The 20,982-nt window shown below is 38.7% G+C and overlaps 1 protein-coding gene across 2 annotated transcripts in view; it reads left to right on the top strand.

Moving 5' to 3' along the window:
* The window catches only part of LOC129180247 (ADP-ribosylation factor-like protein 15), a 111,710-nt gene that overhangs the window by 44,346 nt on the left and 46,382 nt on the right, over positions 1–20,982 (top strand). For both annotated transcript variants that reach the window (XM_054774516.1, XM_054774517.1), the window contains exons 2-4: positions 3,385–3,529; positions 4,517–4,576; positions 20,757–20,965. In XM_054774516.1, coding sequence (XP_054630491.1) covers positions 3,385–3,529; positions 4,517–4,576; positions 20,757–20,965 — 414 coding nt within the window. The remainder of the gene's footprint in view (positions 1–3,384; positions 3,530–4,516; positions 4,577–20,756; positions 20,966–20,982) is intronic.

Raw genomic sequence — 20,982 nt, 5'->3', positions numbered from 1 at the left:
CTTTGATTTAAAAGTTGGATCTCATCATATCGGAGCCTGTTGGAGGGTGATGCAGGTTCAAAGTTGTCTCATGACAAAAAGGCACTGTGGTAGAAAAGGTGTCTTACTAAAGCTCCCCTGTTGTGCAAAATTGGCTTTTTAATTGGATTTTTAACTATTATATCAGTTATATGTCTAGAACCTGTTTATGAGCACCAAACATGAGAAAAAGCTATCATCACCCTCACTTCTTTCCTCCACGTTTGAGGGAAGAGGCGCTCAAACTTAGTTTAATTTTATTTATTTTTTTATGATTGCATAAACAAAAACCTTCCTTCCTCATAGATAGGTACTGCCTATGACCCTCCCTTTCTGGATGAGCCTGATCTGTACAAACAGCACCTTTGTAAAATAACAGGCTTTGCTACACATCTTAAAATGAATCTCAGTCAGCTACAGGTGTAAGTTTGATCATTTAATTTTTCGTCAGCAAATAGGCTAACCTAGCATGATGTTGCTCTTAAAATGTGACGTCGGCGCTGTGTAGTGTTTCTGACATGGTTGCTAGCATGTCTTCCTGTCCTGCTCAGTAATGTTATGTTGTTGTATGTGATATATGGCATCTGTTACGTTGGACAAGTGCAGAGTTACAGTGTATATGTAAAAAGTGCATAACGTGTACAATAGTGCTTGTTGGAACCACACACTCTGTCAAGGGACAGGCATGAGCAAACACAGTTCATTAGCACTAAAGCCAGACACACAAAACGGTGTGTTCCCAGTGGGGCTTAAGGCTAGATTTTAAGCAACACAGTTTAAATACACTATTGTGGGACCTCTGAGACCTATTTAAAAAATAGTTTTAATAGTCTTATATGGGACATACAAGCCTCATCCTCATGTCTTTTAGTTAGGAAGGAGCTGTAGTTTTTGTACATGTCCATGTTTTCTTTGAACAGCATAGTAGTGTCTTGAACAAGGTCTTCCTCTGACAAGAACCTTATTAAGGACAAGCTTGTTTTGATCTTCCTCCACCTGAAACGTGATATAGTAGATACTAAAAGTCATAGTGTGTGCCTCTGTGCTTTACCTCAACCAGACTGGTTCCTCCCGACTTACTCGTAAAAAAATATATAAATATATATATATATATATATATATATATATATATATATATATATATATATATATATATATATATATATATATATATATATATCGCTCTTTAGTTGTGGATACTGATCTCTCCACACACGTTAAAAAGATCTCATTCACGGTTCACACTGCATTTGCCCCTTAATGTCTCACAGCAGGCCTTCAGTCCCAGGCCATGATTCATTGAGTGTCAGGTCTGCCTCTGGCTGACATCAGGGCCCAATCAGACAGGGTATCCACACACACACACTTACAGAAGACCCAGATAATCTGCACCAGCGCTTCCATGCCTCCATCCAACACTCTCTTACACAAAATGACATGATGACATTAAAGGGCTCGTGACAAAAAAACTTTGAGGAAAACAATAATGAAATGAAAGTACTCACTTAATAAACCATTTTTGTCATACTGCTGTCATACATAAATAAACAACTATGAAATACAAGTGAAATTAAGTGGTGATTTTGACACGCTCCCCACTGAGTTTTGTCAACCGCTGCCATCTTGGTTGTGACGTTACGACCAGAACACATTCCAGGAACCAGATAAAAACAAAATAGCCATGAACTCACAGCAAAGCCAATCCAGTGTCATATTCACAACAATAACACAATCATATTTACTGATATTGTGTTGTAATGACTATGATATAACATATACAGAAAATTGGCCACATGTAAGGGTTTTTTTTGTCAGTAAGTGACACTGACATCCCTATGCACACTGAAAAATACAAGGCCAGTGAGCAGTGATCGTTGCTTATCTAGCACTGGCATGAAATTCCATACGATTATTCTAAAATTCGGAAAACAGCTCTCGTAAAAAAAAAAAATGGATTTACTTAGTAAAACTGACAGATCGGGTGCAAGGTAGGCTAGAAAGACGAGTGACTTGATCCATGTTTAGCTAGCAATTCACATCAAGAACACTTTCCGGGAACCATCGGCAACAAACACAGCCATGAATGCACAATGACACAATAATAACATTCACTGATATAATGTTGTGATTAGTACAGTATATGTTTTACTGGCAGTAATAGACACCTTTGTGCACATCGCACAGAACTGACAAGTGACAGCGATTGTTGTTGAGCAAGCAATGTGCCATGAAAACACATATTATTGTAAGATTCATAGTGATGCTGCAATCAAAGACGTCCCTTTGGATTTATTGTTGCATATTAGCCGCCTAGCGCGTCATAACCAAGCCGGTTACGAATCAACACTGGCTACTACATAGAATATTAGTAGAAAAAACCTTGGCTTGAATATCTTGTGGTTTTTTGACTTTTTATTTCCATATGCGGGGCAATATTGAAACAATTGTCCCTTGAAGACTGGCAAATTGGTGTTTTTTGGAAATGTGAACAAGCTTATTCTCCTTGAGTGTTGCAGCAAAAGCCTTCAACACAGCAAGTGGGCATAAAATAATGTAATAACATACAATAGAAATTCATCCAGAACTCAACCATAACAATGGAGAAAACATTGGAGTGAACGATAACTTTCGGATAGTAACTTCTGGTGTACACTGCAAAAACTAAAGTAAAGTATGTCAAATTTACAGCAACCATTTCTTATTTTTTTCCTAAAAAGAAAAAATATCTCGTCAAGCAATTTTCACTTGAGAAAAACGATCTTGCATTAAGAAAGTACAGCTAGCCAATTCCTATGAAGATATTTTTTGCCAGAAATTAGTTCTTTTTTCTAATAACAAACTAAAAACCTTAATTTGATTATTTTTCAACAACATCCATCCATCCATTTTCACTATTGTGATGAGATTCTGCCACAATTGAGTGGCCGCCGAGGAAGGACTTCCCCACACAGTGAGGGGGGAGTGTGGCCCGGAGTTACGAACATTATACGGCAACCGGATCGGCCCGATCGCGTGTATGTTATCCGATCTTCAAAATACAGCGGTCTTTTCATAAATACTGTATAAGATGGATAAGTTGAAAAATGTTTGGCTCGCCGCTTGTCTTTAAGGGGTGATGGTGAGTCCCGCAGCCTGGTTTAAATAAGTATGATTTTTGTTATTTTTTTGGTACTCTGGTTGAACTAGGTTTTCCAGCTCCTTCACATAAAGACAGCTGAGAGGCCCACTTGAGTCCCCCTGTGGAGTTTGAAGGACTTTACTCCATAACTTGTGACTTTAAATGTCAAAACTAATCGCTATTCCAGTCTCACACAGGAATTTGATCCCTTCTCCAGTTGATTCGTTGTTGTGTTTGTTTTGTTTCAGTGTTTCCGGGCACTGTGCTGTAAAGGACCGCCACCGCCAAGACCGGAGTACGATGTGGTATGCATCGGCCTAACGGGTGCTGGAAAGACCAGCCTTCTCTCGCGCCTCTGTAGTGAGGGCAGCGACGGAATTGTTCCCACCACTGGTAATCACATCCCCTTATGTTAAGCCTTGGAATACAGCTCTTATGCTTGTACAATGTGTTGTCCTTCAAATTTAAGCCACTTATTACAGCTCTCCAGTAGAGTAACAGTAACATGTCTTCATACATCTGTCCAGTAGTCATGCCAGAAACCCAGTTGTAATCAGCCAATACACAGAACCACCCCCCCTTGCAGTCTAGTGGGAGGCTGGTGTTAAGTATGACCAGAAGATGAGACTTTAGGGTTAGTGCGTGATTCCTCTGCTACTCAACACTCCACTTTCCGCACACGTAATGCAATCCCTCAAGGACACTGACATACCTCTTCCCTGCTCTTGGCTTTGTCTGCAATCAGTGTTGAGCTGTTGCAGAAATCTCATTTGAGATTTAGCCATATTGCACTTAAAACAAGTCGAATTTAAAGTTTTTACATCCATTGTGAATATTTGGCAAAATCTGTCTGCACCCGGAGTAGATAAAGAAAAGGTTTGTTTACTCAGCAGAAAATTATTTTAGTAAGGTTCTCTGAAATAACATTTAGCTGTCAACACTCTGCCAAAATCTACTGTGAAGAAGAATCATGACTGATGCTCCTACAATTTCCCACCTGTCAGCCTTCATTGTTTTTCACTGTTGTAACACTTAAAAACTATGTAACAATGTCATAAATTTTGTTCTTGAAAAAGATGATTCAGTGTCATTTGCACATTATCCTAATGCTTTGTCTCATCTGTTTTGTTTTCTGTAATGCTTTCTTCCATATAAAATCACAGTTTTTTTTTAATACTTCCAACTTGGACCGCACAAAATGTTGTTTGTGTCATACGAATGTTTTCAATCTGTGTTCTCCCCTCAGTAGTTAAATACTTGCTAAATGAGGAAAGAAAATGCAATTGTGAATTATTTTTGAACTATCAATACTATCAAAAACTAACAAAACTATCAATTGTCTTTGCTTCTCATTACAGTGACATTTGTTTTTGTCCTCAGGTTTTAGCATCAAAGCAGTGCCATTTCCAAATGCCATCTTGAATGTAAAAGAACTTGGAGGTGAGTCTTTATATTCTGTACTGCAGGAGTTTTCAAAGTAGACTGGCCTTTCCTCAAAGGCGCCACAAGACTTCCGTGGAGGCACAGCAACTTCAGAAAAATAAAGAAAAAAACAATTTTTTTCTCAAACCTGCTCAGCTAACTTCAGTTATGTCAAAAGCAAAATAGCTTTTTAGTCCTGACAGTGACAGAGTAAACAGAGTCTAAGAAGATGAGCAGAAAACTCAAACTCAAAAATATGTAATATATAATATATGTATATAAAAATATATAAAATATGCAAAGTATAAGAAATATTCAAAAATATGTCAAAAAAATCAGTTGGGAAAACTCCCAACTGTATTATATTGTATTTTCTGAGGTGAGTCTCGCCGTGCCACACTTTGAAAACCCCTGGCTCTATTCTCCCATACGGCCCCAACTCCAAATCTGTCAAAGGATTTATTTTGGGTGAACAAGGACAAGGTGAACACAAACAAGGGCTAAATTATTTTTCTATTTACAGATATAGTGGAACCTTGGTTAGCGTCATTACTCCGTCCCAGAAGGTCTGACTCAAACCAAAATGTGCTCTAACCAAATACATTTTTCCAATAAGAAATAATGCAAATCCAATGAATACATTTTTTATAATTGTCCAACTAAATGCATATAAATGACGAATGAAAGGGATAAATGAACATTTAACGTCACTTTTACCTTCATTGAAGACTGATTGTTGAGAAAGGCCGTGATGTGGCAGAAGGGACGAGCAGAGATCAATACGGACACCACCTTTGGGTTTTGCTACGAGTTATTTTTTAAATTCAATTGTATTTCTCACCTTCGTTATCAAAGTGCTGTCACTTGCAACTTTCTTTGGCTCTATGATGGGTTATTTTGCAGGCGTGATCACTAAGAAAAGCAGAGACTTGTGGCGTAACTTTATTAATTAGCAAACAACTACAGAGCCAACCGCTGATCTATCAGATGGGCAATACAGTTGGAGGAAAATGATTTCTGGTTCCGGTTTCCTTGCAACAGGCTGCTAACAGGGACGTTTTGTGATTAAAAATATGTTTATTTATTACATTTTATTTTTAATTACAATATTAATAACACAAGACGTGTGCCCAAAGGAATTGTATGCAAACCGAGGCTAACCGGAGTGTACTTGTACACTAACCAAGGTTCCACTGTATTAACATTGCAAAGACAAAGGTACACTGTAGTTTTGGCTACTTGTTTTTATGACCAGAGGGTTTAGTGAAAATGCAATCATTTGAAAAAGGCTCTTTTATTATACTTGTTTGTTGTTTTTTATTGTTATATTGATATCTTTATTGTTTTAATTGATTTTAGTTTCAGTAAATTGGGACAAAAACAACAACCTTTATTAATTTTAATAACTGGAAATAAAACTAATGTTTCGGAATTAAAACATTTTGCATTCACTAAATATACACTGCAGTTGTAAACATTATTATGCAATATTGTGCTGTTGATGATACTTCATATAGACTCTTGATCAAAATTTTAAGGATTTAGAATTTAAAAATTGCAAGAATTTACTTTTTTTTTTTTTTTTACACTGTTGGAGCTTAAGGAGTTTCTAAGTCGAACTTCAAAACGGAAAAAGAAGAAATGGGAGTGAGACAATTATTTTTTTGAATAAGCAATTTTACTGCAAACCAGCATTAAACTGAAATTGGCTGCTCATCAGCTGATCAAAAGTTTAACACCATAGCTCCAAACCCCCTGAAAGCCCCTAAAATAAAACTAAAATGTTCAAAAAAGGACTCAGTAATGAGTAGCTGCACCATTCTTGTTAATCACTTCAAAATTTGGTTTGGACATGCTTGATTTCAGTGTTTCCAGAAGGCTATGGGGAATTTTGCCCAAGTGGTGAAGATGGCTTCACATCAGTTCCACTGTCTGGAAGTGATGTCCACTTTTGTAGACTTCCCTTGCCATGCATCCCCAAATGTTCTCAATTGGATTTAGATCAGGGGAACATGCAGCATGGTCCAATAGAGTGATGTTATTCCTCTGGAAGAAGTCCTTTGTGAGGCGGGCATTGTGAACTGCAGCGTTGTCCTGTTGAAAAACCCAGTCATTATCACACAGACGAGGGCCTTCAGTAATGAGTGATTCCCCCTGCAACAGTTCTACATAGCCAGCTGCCGTATGACGCCCCTGCACAACCTGAAGCTCCATTGTTGCATTGAAGGAAAAAGCACCCCAGATCATGAAGGTGCCCCCTCCACTGTGCCGTGTGGAAAACATCTCAGGTGAGATCTCTTTGTCATGGCAGTAACGTTGGGAGCCATCAGGACTGTCAAGAATAGAACTTTTTTCCACCCTACAGTGTCCCGTGTTTGGTGCTCTTGTGCAAAGTCCAAACGGGCAATTTTGTGGCAGTGAAGGAGATGAGGCCTTTTGAAAAGGTTTTTTGTTCTTAGAACCCTTTTCCCGCAAATGCTGTATGATGGTTATTGGACTGCACTCTGCATCAGTAACAACCTTGATTTGGGCCGGGAATTGTCCCGTGTCTTGACAGACAGCCGATCAGATCCTCCGGCTCAGGGCCGGTGACATTTTTTGGGGCTACCACTTTTTTTGTGTTATAACCCTCAGGATCTTTGAAGAAGTTTCAATTGACTGTCTTACTGCGTCCAACCTCAGCAGCAATGGTGCGCTGTAGGAGGCCTTGCTTATGCAGCACAACAATCCGACCACGTTCAAAGACAAAAAGCTTTTTTGCCTTTGCCATCAAGAGATCCTGACAGTGTGAATACCTGACAGAAAATAACATTAAATCCACATTTTTGCCAAGATGTTGGCTTTTAATGGTTGTGGGCTTAAACATTTGCTCAGCTGAAGAACAGCCTATTTGACTTTGCTTGCCCTCAAAGAAAATTAGTCTCTCTCCTGTTTCTTCTTTTTGCATTTTGAAGCTCTACCTAGAACCTCCGTAAGACCCAATAGTGCAAAGTGTAAATTCCTGTAATTTTTTAACTGGTCTTAAAATTTTGATCAGGAGTATGAGTTACATTATGTATCATACAAGTAATTGTTTCTGGTTTTTGGTTAGCAGAATTATTCAATGTTTAATGCTCTGCTATCCCTCAGTGTATTAATCTTTATTTAATGGTGACAGACACAATCATCTTCGCTTACGCACATTTGTAAACATAGGAATCAAAAGCATGTTTTCTTTCCCCCCTCCAGCAGCATCACCGGTTTCTCTCACACGCTGACATTTGTGTACAGACGTCAGACCTGTTGATGTTTTTGTAGTGAGGGTCTGTACAATCTAACTTACGTGATTCCTGGAAGTGCACAGTACTCGAGGAAGCCGTTTAACAAGTGCAGATGCTGGATCTTAAGGTGGAGAAACATAAACACACCAAAAAGCAATGGGAGCCTCTCCCTCCTCCCCCAGTCCTTAAAGGGAACCAGAGCAGAGGGGCACATCATTGCTGTAAGTTCTCCTGCGACACAGGATGTATTGTTTTGTTGAATGCTGTTATGATTTATGTTGGGTTATTTTTTAGCACGAGGCACATGACAGGTGCAATATGTACTTTAAAGGCTCACCCAACATAGCCCCCTGAGAAGATGAAGCACACAAAGCACTGGGGGACCACCGACGTGAACACTACTAAATTTGGATAGAGCACAAGTGTTTTACTGGTTTGGGTCAAAGCCGATCTGCTGGGACATTATTGTGGTTGAAAATAGGATGACACTTTTGATTTTAGAGGATCTAACATATGCTTGTATGTTATGTTTACTTTTGGTGGGAAATACTCCACAGAATTCCGTAATTTCCGGACTATTGAGTGCACCTGAATATAAGCCGCACCCACTAAATTTAAGAAGAATAAAAGATTTGTATACCTGTTTATAAGCCGCAGGTGTTCATGTCGTAACATGGGATATTTAGTACACAGAAAGATGTCGCGAGACCAGAACACGACCACAAATTAGCCGCATCATTGTATAAGCTGCAGGGTTCAAAGCATGTGATAAAAGTAGCGGTTTATACACCGGAAATTATGGGAATTCCAGAGATTTATGGTTCCATCCATGAACGCACTACGTAGAAACATGCGTACAATGTTTTGACTGACAACTTTATATTTGGTGAATGGGATTAAAGTTGCTACGCAAGGTGAAATGTTGACACACTTCCCTTGTGTTTGGCCGAGTGAAGGCATACTTCTCCTGTTCCAAATGTACGTGACGTCACTGTGGTGTTTGGGGAGTTTATAACCTTGCATAGTGTTCCGTTTGTCAGTTTTCATAATGAGTCTTTTCGATCATTTCCTGATTAACAACCCCTTGTTATGTTGTGTCCCAATGTTGTTGAAAGCAAACAAACATTGCCTGCCTTGGATTTGTGATATTTTGCACTGTGTTGCAATGATGTAGACAAATGATACAAGATGTGACGTACAGTCATCAATATTTCTAACTCTAAAAACATGCTTTACACGCTACATTTGTGGCTCGTCCTGCTCAGTCAGGCTTAACTAAGGCCTGTTAAGACACAAGAAGCACTTTCTATGTATTTCCTTCTTTTTTGCAATGGAAGGCTCACTGAATGCCTGTGACATAGACAGAAATACAGTATAGATCAAGTCTTGCATCTACAGTCATCCTTAAGTGCAAGACACATCTGATAAATTAATGATTTGCCTGTGAATCATTGAGGGGGGGAAAGTATTGCATTTGGCGTTCTTCTGCCCAAACGGGATTTTTAAGCCAGAATGTACTTTATATTTAAATAACAACATTGCTTCCATTTGCTGTAGGACAAGTTGTCACTTGAATACAGTGAATTACAGCATTTTGTACTGTAATCACTGTAAATGACATACATTTGTGTCAAAATACTTTGGAAGACCTGGTAGCATGCATGTAATACAGATATTGTCACATTTTTATACTAATTAGACAAATGGTCAATGACGTAATCAGTTGCTAAGGCCGCCTGTGCATCTGCAAAGACGTTTTGCTTGATGGCGGTCATGTTTTTAACCAATCTTGCTCAAATTTTACCAACATGTGCTTGTCAGTCCTCGAAAGCTGTGTACCAACACCCTAAAGTTACAGTGGGTTTTTTTATAGAGCGCAGTGAGCTGTGTGAGAAATTTAAAGTCAATCCTACCTATGGGGTCAAACTGGGGTTTAATAACAGCCCCACTGTGTAGTGTATTTGTCAGAAAAATAACATAGGCAACACGGAAAGGCTTGTCTTGATCAATTTTTACCCCTTTGTGTAGAGTAGTTCATGAGTAGAAGAGCTTACACAAACATGACAAGTACATATGGTTATAGGGTAGAGGCCCCTACAACGTAAATAATCCGTTCCGAGAACCTTTACGTTATAGGGTTTTTACGTTATACGAAGCGTAAAATACATGTAAATAGCCTAATCCGTTCCAAGATCTTCCCAAACTCACCCCTTTGGCCCTTCAAAATATTCAAAGTCCACCAAATATGGTGGGAAAATATAAGAAAACGTTAGCATAAACATAGTACAGTAACATTCCAATATAAAATAAGGTAATAAATAAGATTACTGGAAATGAATAAAACTGGATAAACTGAAACTGAATAAAACAAACACAATCTTACCGTTCACGAGATGTCTTGATCAGGAGCAGTAGGAGGAGGAGGAGGAGGAGGAGGACTAGCCTGAGTCGAAACGCGACTCAAAGAGTCTTAGAGTCAGCTGGTCTCACAGACAAACGCACACGCACTACACAATAATGCTGTGTGCCAAATTTTAATTTGTAACTTAACTTAATTGTTTAAGTTAGTTTCAGGGCGACTACGAAGAGAAAGGGAGGTTGAAGGGAGAAGCCTGTCTCTCACACAAACTCACGTACGCGCTGTATAAGTCAGCCAATGAGATGAGAGCGTAGGCGGTGCCCCGATAATCAGCCAATGAGATGAGAGCGTAGACGGTGCCTAGATAATCAGCCTATGAGAGCGTGAAGCGTCAGAAGACGTCACCAAGTGTACGCTGTTAGTCTGAACTTGCACCGACTTGACGCTTTATGTTATATGGAATTTCTTACGTAATACGATGCAAAAACTTTACATAAATTCTTTACGTTCAGTGGAATTTACGTAAAAGGAGGTTTACGTTATGCGAGGTACTACTGCACTTGATCGAGATGTGTAACTTACTGTATTTTTGCAAATCCTGGTTTGTAACTCTCTGCATTTGAGTGCTTTGGCCGGGATTGGCATAAGCGCAAGCTGTCCTTTATACCAAAGACACAAAGCAGCTTATATGCAGGGAACCCTGATGTATGGTGCCTGTCATTCTTGAGGGTGAGCTACATACAGTATGTGTCTTTCTCAAACATGTGTTTCTCTTTCAGATGCCTCTTGTCTTGTTTACAGTATATTATGTTATCATTGTCATATTGGGGCTTCTGTCTCTTTGTTTCTTTCCTTTCTATCATCCCCACCCCTTTGCTATTCCCTCCACTAATTTTATGTACCTTTTTTGGACATCACAGTACGTATTTTGAAACACATTTATAGCAACACATACAAGCACGAGTCTTATTTAGGTCTTAAATAGCTTATTTACTCTTATAGTGTCTACTTTGTTGGGTAATAGGAGTGTAAAAGTGACTATGAGGGTGTTAGTTGATGTCTAGAGGGCTCTAATGATGTTAAATACCGTATTTAGATGGTCGTACACAAGTTTTCCATGCTCTAACTATGAAGATATTTGATGTATAAAAAAAGAATTCTACTCAGCAAAAAGTCACTTATCACGGTCTGAAACCATTGAACCGCAATAAACGAGGGATTACTGTACACCAAACAGATGAGCACACAGCAGAGTTTTGCTTTATCTAGATTTCCTAATTCAACATTAAGAGCAATCGCCTACCTGATTAATGTCTATTAAAAGAAGTGGCAAATTAAAAAATGTATCAGTGGAATACACTGCAAAAAATCACAAATACACTTAATGAAGCTGCAGCACCTCAGCGCTTGATAACGCACTTCATAAACTGACAACTCTGGTAGATGCAATTGATCTCGCACACTAATCTCAAAGTCATTAGATGTAATTCATATTGGAGTGAGGCCATCCCAATACTTTGATGAAATTATCTTAACTGTAGTGTAAAATTGATTACACTGTAATTAAAAGGAGTAATTCAGATGTTTTAACAGGAATAAACCCTTACAGAGCTGTGCATTTCAGAAATTACATCTCTTTTTGGGGTAAACTATTAACTGCAGTAAACCTGATCAACCTCTTTGTTGCAAAACAAACCTTATTACACTCATTCTTATCAAGTGGGTTCACACCTTTTATTGTAGTATTCTTGCAATGTTGTACGTGTTGATTATAAACGTGACAAATATTTCTCACCCAGCCACTGCCAGGTGCAGGGATGTAGGTGGGAATGGCTGCTCCTGGGACACAGGGAGGAAGCAAAGTGTGTGTTGAAAGAGAGAGTGTGTGTGCGCGTGTGTGTACGTCTGGACTCTGACGTGACGTCAAGTCTAGACAGACCATTTCACAGTCTGCGTTTATGCCACACCATGACAGCTGATGAAGAGGTGGTCCAAATAATCGCCATTCACTGCTGTTGTTCTTTAGAGCTAAGCTTGTGATAACAGGATGTACAGTGGCACAGTTACTGTATGTGAAATGCACACGCCGGGCACACATCTTTATATATCTTTGTACAAACATACTTCACGGTATTTGTCATAGGATGATTGATTGGAAATCTGTTGTATCTCACAAATAGGTGTTAGATTTTGTGTGGCCCATGCACTTGACTTAACATTTCTATATGTGCACATAGGAATAAAAGATGACTACATAGATAGATAGATAGATAGATAGACTATACAGTAGTTTGTTGCATTTTTAGGATATAGGCTTTTTTCATATCATCCATTCAGTCTGTGCTAAAACGTTCAGTACATTACATACAAGCTATGGGACCAATGCACCTGAAAGCTATCCTAATGCTATGGGACCAATGCACCTGAAAGCTATCCTAATACTGTATATCTTACTTCCTTGCAATTACTTTATATAGGCAGTCATTTCAATTGACTGCCATCTTCATCTCACTACAGGATGTCAGTGCATCTCACATACTGCTCTTTTCAGTGTGATGCTGGAAGACACAAGCTATTCTCAGTTTAGACTTCTGACAACAGCTGTGTGTCAGATCTGTACTGGAGGGCACATTCAGGGCTTTTACACTAACCTAATGTAGGATAGTTCTGAACTTGTGTGGATAGTATTCCTCGGATACTGTGCGGGACAGGCCCATTCATCACCTTTATTATACATTAGTCAGAATTCCATGCCATGTGACAAGTGACAATATGATATTAAAGAGAAGTCGTTCTTTGATTTGTTCTAATTTCAAAACCCATCTACAGTCATCCCTCGTTTATCACAATTAATTGGTTGCAGACTCAACTGCGATAAGTGAATTTCCGCTAAGTAGGATTCACTATTGATAAATAAAATATTTTTGTTGTTATGGCATAGAAAACCTGTTTACGATCTAAATGCGGTTTTTAACATTATTAGAGCCCTCTAGATATGAAACAGCATCCATATAGTCACGTTTACATTTGTATTACCCAATATAGTAGATATACTGTAACACATATTAGGCATAAATAAGATAACTTTGATTCACACATTAACAGTTCCTTGTATTTCCTGTGGTGGCTATTGTCTCATCTACAGTATATATTGTAATGATAAGATAAAATAAGATATGCCTTTATTAGTCCCACAAGGGGAAATTCCAGATGGCGGATTTAAATGGCTTTACACTTGTATTGCCCAATTTAGTAGACGTTATAAGAGTAAATGTGCCATTTAAGACTTAAATAAAACTCCTGTTTGTGTGTGTCACAGTAAAATATTCCCTAGCGGACCTTATTGGCGGGCGGACAGATGTGTAGAGGAGAGGAAGTGATGTCGGATGTTCAGAGTTGAGTTTTAGCTTGTCGTGGGTTATGGCTTCCAACAGTAGCCCGTGTTATTATTATGATTATTATGTTATTATTATTGTGGCTGTTGTAAGATAATTACGTCTGGCCCTTTTCTCACCGAAAACACGGAAACCTAGTGGCCAATGTAGAACACTACAGTTCACAATTCGAATGCTTCTTCTGCCTTGTATTTGTATTTTACTTCATTTAGCCATTTTTATGGCCAAGAATAAGGACATTTTCCTTAAATATACTTTTTTTTTTTTTTTTTACTATTATTAGGCCGTATTCAACCACGAAACAGCGATCATTTATTAATTAATTTGTGAAATAGATAGGTTGAGGGTGTGATGTTCAAACCACTATGTAGCGAGGGATGACTGTATCTATAAAACATATTAACAGTGCAGGAAATTATTATTAATTGTCATGCAAGTGTAATAATAATTTAAACACTGGTGGATACATGAAAAACTACTGTGAAGGTGAATTGTGCCTTCTACTTTATGGTTTAGAACATTCTTGATTGTCAGGTAAGAATTAAAGTTGTCCAATGGAAAAGTTAACCGCGTAAAATGTAAAAACATGAAAACACTATGTTAACCTTTTTTTTGTGTTAACTTTAAAAATAAGCAATGACACGTTTGGTCTGTGTTTGAGTCTTACCACTTACTTCTCGTAACTTTGGTTGAATACTCTTCTAGTCTCATGTTCTGTTGAGGCTGTTCCTTCTTTTGGAATAAGTTTAAGTGTCAAAAATTACCCAGAAAGCCAAAGAAAAAAGCAAAGCAATGAAAAGTTCATTATTTGGTGCTCACTGAAATGATGTCTCATGAAGTATGCTGGTTCCACATGACATCATGCATCAACTCTTGAAGTTTTGTGAACCCTTTGGAGGGGTGTATTTCTCCCAACATAATGGATGGCTTCCAAGAACATTAGGAGCATTTGTCGAGGTTGTGCTGTACTGTATGGCAGTGATACTCAACTGGTGGGTTGAGACGGGAGCCATTTTCAATGGGTAGCAGGTAGGGTTGGGCATCGTTTGAATTTGAACGATTCTGGTTCAGATTCCTTGTTTCGATTCCGGTTCCTAATGATTTTTGATACCGATGCTTTTTAGAGGCAGGTTAAAAAAAAGTTTGCATGGTTTAAATGAGGGTGCTAACCAGAGTTCTTTTTGGATGGCATGTCTGAACTTCTCCATGAATTGTCTTATGATAGGAACGTTCTATCAACTTTACTATGAATTTCTTACAGGGTTATTTTCAACCAGCATATAAATATCAAACCATTCAACTTGAATATAAATGTTAGAAAGTTTCCTTTTACAGAAATACACTTTCACAAAAGATGCATACTTTTGAAAAGTAGTAAACTGTTTTCTGCTTCAGTGTTGGTGTAAGCTTTTTTTTTTATGAAACCCTTATTTTGTGAACACAGGTAAACAGATTATGGCCAAAAGCGCTCTTATTTTGAAGGCCGGAATTGTGTTGTGTGAGGTAAGAAGGTCCCTTGACTGTTGCTAACAGAGACGTAATAAACTTGCCCAGCCTTAGCCGTAGCTCCCATCCTTTATTTACACCGAACCTCCACATCAGCTAGCATCCTGAAACCCTGCGTTACATTGACATGAGACAGACATCACTTATTTTTGACTTCCCAGATTCTGACTGCTTAGAGGAAGTCCGAAGTCCTTTGCATGATATCATTGTGTTGCAAATGTTGCACTGAGCCGACCCTGCTTTTTTTTTCATGAAGTTAAGCCAAATTTTTAGCCGCTTTTTCTTCGCTGGTGTTTGTGGCTATTCCTTCCGGTCAGCGAAGTGCGCATCGAATCTTCGAATCGAAACAAATACATTTAAACGATTCCGGGAGAATCTGAATATTTGTCCCGGTTTTCCATCGAAGCTCAAGACTTGATGCCCAACCCGAGTCGCGTGATGTTTCTCAAAAAAAAATAAAAAAAATGTAGTGAACCGATGTCCCTGAATTCGCTTTCTACGCCACCACGAGGTGCGTGCTATGTTTATGGGCAACTTGGTCAAGCTTGTGTGGGAAAGGAAGGACATTGAGTGCGGACTTAACATGCTGTGATGGAGAAGAATGCGGCATAAATTGCAAGCTCATGTTTTGTTGCATGGGGGATTCCACCCACAATGAAGACTACCAGGTACAGTATGACGTTACCGGGAGATGTTTTATGCACAATTCAGTCTATTGACCCAGGCAGAGGGGTGGTCTACAGAAAATATGGTCCTGCTATTATTATTATTATTATTATTATTATTATTATTATTATTATTATTATTAAACTTACCTACTGAGTATTGATTCAGAGCAGCTGGACTCGCTTGATTTTTCACTTTTTGTTTCACCTCTCATCCAGGGGCATGTGCAAATGCTCTAATTCAACTCTTCAGAAGATATACCGTGTACAGAAAATCTTTACACACATTTTTGTTCAAAACATTTTGGAGTTTGTGGATAAAAACTAACTGTTCCTGAAATGATCATGGAACTTGTGCTATCACACCGTGTTATTTTGCGCTACCTCAAAGTCAAATTGCACTTTACAGTAATGTTGTTTCATTATAGGGACTGTTTGCAGTTGGCTCAAAATAACACCGCTAGCAATTAGCAGTGGCTCCTGCACATGTGTGTATGTTACCTGGGGCGCAGCTTACATGCTCGGAGCAGGAAGAAGGCGGGATATAATACTTGCAACACGTTCAAAAGTTAGTGCCCTTTAGGCAGCCGTGTAACCACTGCAAACAGTCTCTTATAAATTTAAATAAATAAGTGTGAATTAATGAGTAAATAATATATTTGAGAAGTTTGTGTTTAAAAAAATTCTGTAATTCCCGCAGCCAAATCAGTTGAGAACCACTGCTGTATGGTATAGCAGGGAGAATATGATTGGTGGAGGTAAATACTGAAAATGGGCATTCATTCAACAAAATTTCTTTAATTGGAAAAATATGAGTGATATCATCTATATCAATGTGGGTGTGTGTGTGTATATATATATACTGTATATATATATATATATATATATATATATATAAATATATATATATATATATATATATATCCTTATGTACTTGTCATATATGTATATATATACATATATATATGTATATATACTGTATATATAGTGGATCTAAATAAATAATAATGTTCTTCTTTATTTATATGGCAAACTAGTCCAGACAGAATCAACAGTGCCTCTGCTGATTGCGGCCAAATGGTGCTCTCAATTTGGCCTCATTTGCTTTAAGATACTATTAATCAACAATTGATCCATTCTGAACGATCGATTAATATGTCCTTCACTAGCAATTACAAACACTGCAATAATTATTGAAATGGCTACTTCATTTGTGAGTGAGGGGACTGATGCTTTGGTTTCAAAGCCAGGATGTTCACATACACACCATCGGTATATGTCAAATATTTACACTTACTCATCTCATTTGTGGTGTCTAGCTCAGTCTTTCATATGCATCTGCCAGAGGGCTTAAGGTGTGCTTCAGTTCACGACTTCCTGTTTACTGTTTACTTCCAAACAGACCACTGGGGCTGTAGGTCGATTGCTATATCAACAGCTGTGTTTTCAGCGTCACTTCAGTTCCACCCCCACAGCTCATTCGTCAAAGGAGTAAGCAAACTGCCAGACTCACAGTTGACTTCCCCCAAATCACTGTAAACACTTTATTTAGAGAGAGAACACCTTCTTTTGTCATTTGAACGCAGTCAGTTGTTCAACTTTCATGTTCATTATTAGTATGTTCTAGCATGAGTTACTCCTCTGTTGCATTCTTTAATTTAAATAGCAAACAAAAGAAATCTCTCTCTCCCAAAATAAACAAATTGTACCTAACTGAGCTTGTAGGGAAATAGAATATGTTTTGATGGGGTTCTCAATAGCTCAAGGTCACTGTAATATTTTGTTTTTGTTTTCTGTTCTAATAAAAGTGAAAATTCACAGCGGAGTAGCTTACAGTAAACATGTGACGCAGGCCCAGTCATTAGTCATATTGTTGCTGAACCCCTGAAGAAAATGTCCTAATTTTGAGCAGTCCAAATACACTTTAAGATACGTCCTACCACAATTAACTTTCTGTTTACGGCTCCATTAATTGTTGCAAAATACAGAACCATAATTACTCCGCTTGCTGGGTAAACCATTTCCTGTTCACAGAGAACCACACATACAGTAAATAAATGAAAGCGATGGATGTGTCACATTGATGAAGTTTTTCAAGTCCTTGTTTCATCTTGTCTTAATCTGCTAGTGAGGCCTGAAAAAGTATTTGTTGGCTGAGGGGGAGCTGGAAGGACGAATGGATAGGTGGGTGGGCCGAGGGAGATGTTTTCCTCAAATCAGACCTCACGTTGACCTGCTGTCTCTTCTTTTTTTTTTCCCTCTCTGTTCAGCATTTTCAGAATTGTTTTAATTGTATACCACTTAATATGCTTTCTTTCATTCAACATTGCACTACTGTAAATGTAGTCATTCATGTTCTTGAGGGTGCTTCCTTCAGAGACGATCTTTGTCATTAAGTTGGTTCCAAGACAACTGCAGTGGTATTTTAATGTAACAGAATGTAACATCTTTTAGTTCCACACAACACACACGGGATTAGATTCATCTTGACCAAGCAAGAATAATACTACATTAGTTTGCTGTGCAATATGTTTCCATGCTGTTTTTATTTCCATTTTTACCATTTGTGCCTTCAGATGCATCTACGTAGCCCATAAGGGTATTTGCTTTTTAAGTAAATATTCCCTCTTTTAGTCATAACTGACACAGTGAAAGTGTTTTTATGTTGCGGATAAAGAAAGGTACTACATGCTGTAAATGCCTCTAGGTGGAATCTGAGGGTAAAAGTAATTATTGTAGTTGCTATTATAATTTAAAAATGTGTTTGGTTTATGTTTTGAGGAACTGAAGAGTTAAGCGAGAGAGAAAATATTGCTCGGTAAGCTTACATTGTATTATATTCAGTATCCCTATGACTAATGATGTCTCAGAAGTCCTGCTGTCAGACCAATAGGTGGCAGAAGTTGCCAGTGAGAGCCAATGAGACGTGATGAACATGGCAAAGATGAGAGAGTCACTCTCAAGTGACACTGTCCAACAGCTTTCCTCTTCTGCTGGAGGTCTCAGAAGGGAGGGTGGGAGGCAGGAAAAAAGGGTGCGTGAACACATGGCAAAGGGGGTGAAAAAAAGGAAATGGAAAGGAGGAGTCTCCTAAGGCATATTTTTCCATGACATAAGTTGTTAATTGCTGTACATAATGCTGTTTGTTTAGTATTTATATCATTATGCTATCTTAGCCCCTTTTACACTATAAAAGCTGACATTTTTTCTGGCTTTTTCCCTTGTCGCTGTTCTGTATAAACAGCACAGACACGGAATGTGGCGGCATTGTTGACTGGGCAATTTTGGCAAATAATTTCAGAGGGTTTTGTTGAAAGTGATTGCCTCTGCCTGACAAGTAGTTCATACATCAGACCAAACACTGGCACTGATGTCGTCACGCGTCAAATTATGTGATGATAGTACTGGCCAATAGAATCAATATAAATTTGGTCTGCTATAATAACAATTTTAATCTGCGATTGGCTGGCAACCACTCCAGCTTGTCTTTATCCTGCCTCTCGTGCGAAGTTAGCTGGGCTAGGCGCCAGCTTGCAGGCTGGTTTGTGCAACATGTTTTTATTTGTATTATCTGTACACTACGCTTGACAAATTAGCCTAATACAAATATGTGAACACAAAACCCTTTTTTGTCGTTTTTTTCTCGTTTTACAATTAGTTTTACATGCAGAAATGCATATAAATGATGAACGAAGGGGATAAATGAACATTTAGCATCACTTTTACCTTGATTGACGACTCGATTGTTGACAAAGATGGCTATGGGGAAGAAGGGATGAGCAGGGATCCACACGGACACCACCTTTGTGTCTTGCTATGAGGTATTTCTTGAATTCAGTAGTATTTCTCACCTTTTTTTAAATCAAAATGCAGGAACTTCCAACTTTGGATCCATTGTGGGTTATTTTGCAATCCTGGTCAATAAGAAAAGCAGAAACTTGTGGAGTAACTGTCTTAGTTAGCAAAGAACTACAGAGTCAACCGCTGATAACGTCATAGATGGGGGACAATGTTTTCCAGTTCCAGTTTCTATGCTATCTGATACGTTTTGGGATCAAAAATACTTTACAAACACAGTTGGACTCACGTAGCATAGTGACTACGTCATGTAGTGACTCACGTAGTGTATACTGTTTGCGGATATTTTTGGTTTACATAAATCGAAAATTCCGCTAACTGGGGTGTAGGCTAACCGAGTTTCCACTGTGCTACATTTCTTCCTTTAAAATAAATTATATTTTAACAGTTGGCTTTTCCTTCGGGCTGTGTTCTGAAATTGTTCTACTATCACGTATATGCCAAAGAATATATCGTGATACATACCGCCGCAGGAAGCTGCAATATACAGTATATCACCACATGGGGCTTTTATGGCATATTGCCCATATCTGTCTGATGGCATTCTTTTTAGCCCCCTTTCCACTGCCCGTAACAGCCGCTGTTTTCCTGGCTTTTTTCTGTGTCGCACTGACACAGAATGTGGTGGCAAAGTTGACACAGCATTATTCCACCTTCATGGGTAGTTCCGAAGCCATAGCAGAGGCGGGATTCAACCTGTGTGTAAAGGGAATTCCACAGTGCCAGGACCATGTTGTGAAGTTTATCCCTGTTATGTTGAAAGCAGTTGTTCGTGTTTTATACGTGCCACACATCTGATTAGTTAATCAGTTAAGTTATTTAGGCAATATCCCATTTCTGTTGGGTTACTGTACAAAAGGCACAGGTGAGTAAATGTTGGATCTATTGTTACTGCTCCAACACAACTATTACCTTACAAATGTGATACATACTGTACAGCACAATATAAATCAATGTAAATCAATTAAGTCCACATTGAATCTCATCGTTAGAACCTATTTTAACATTTTTGTTTGAAAGAATATTTTGGGAGGGACAGATCTGTTTTCAACTGTGTAATGTATACACATTTGTTAACCTGCCAGCAGTGACATCAGTAACGACAGTGACTCCTTCCGAAAGTTGTCCATCTAATGGCGTCACGTCCTTCCACAGGAGCTGACAACATCAAGAAATATTGGTGCCGCTACTATCAGGGGTCGCAGGGTGTCGTCTTTGTATTGGACAGCGCTTCATCAGATGAGGACCTTGAGGCGGCGCGTAATGAGCTGCACTCGGCCCTGCAGCACCCACAGCTCTGCACACTGCCTTTCCTCATCCTCGCCAATCACCAGGACAAGCCCGCTGCAAGGACGCCAAACCAGGTAAGCTCAGGCCTTCT

Source organism: Dunckerocampus dactyliophorus, chromosome 4 (genome assembly GCF_027744805.1).
Source record: "Dunckerocampus dactyliophorus isolate RoL2022-P2 chromosome 4, RoL_Ddac_1.1, whole genome shotgun sequence".
Lineage (NCBI taxonomy): Eukaryota > Metazoa > Chordata > Actinopteri > Syngnathiformes > Syngnathidae > Dunckerocampus > Dunckerocampus dactyliophorus.
The sequence above is the reverse complement of the archived record's forward strand: the minus strand, read 5'-3'. Positions and strand labels throughout refer to the sequence as shown.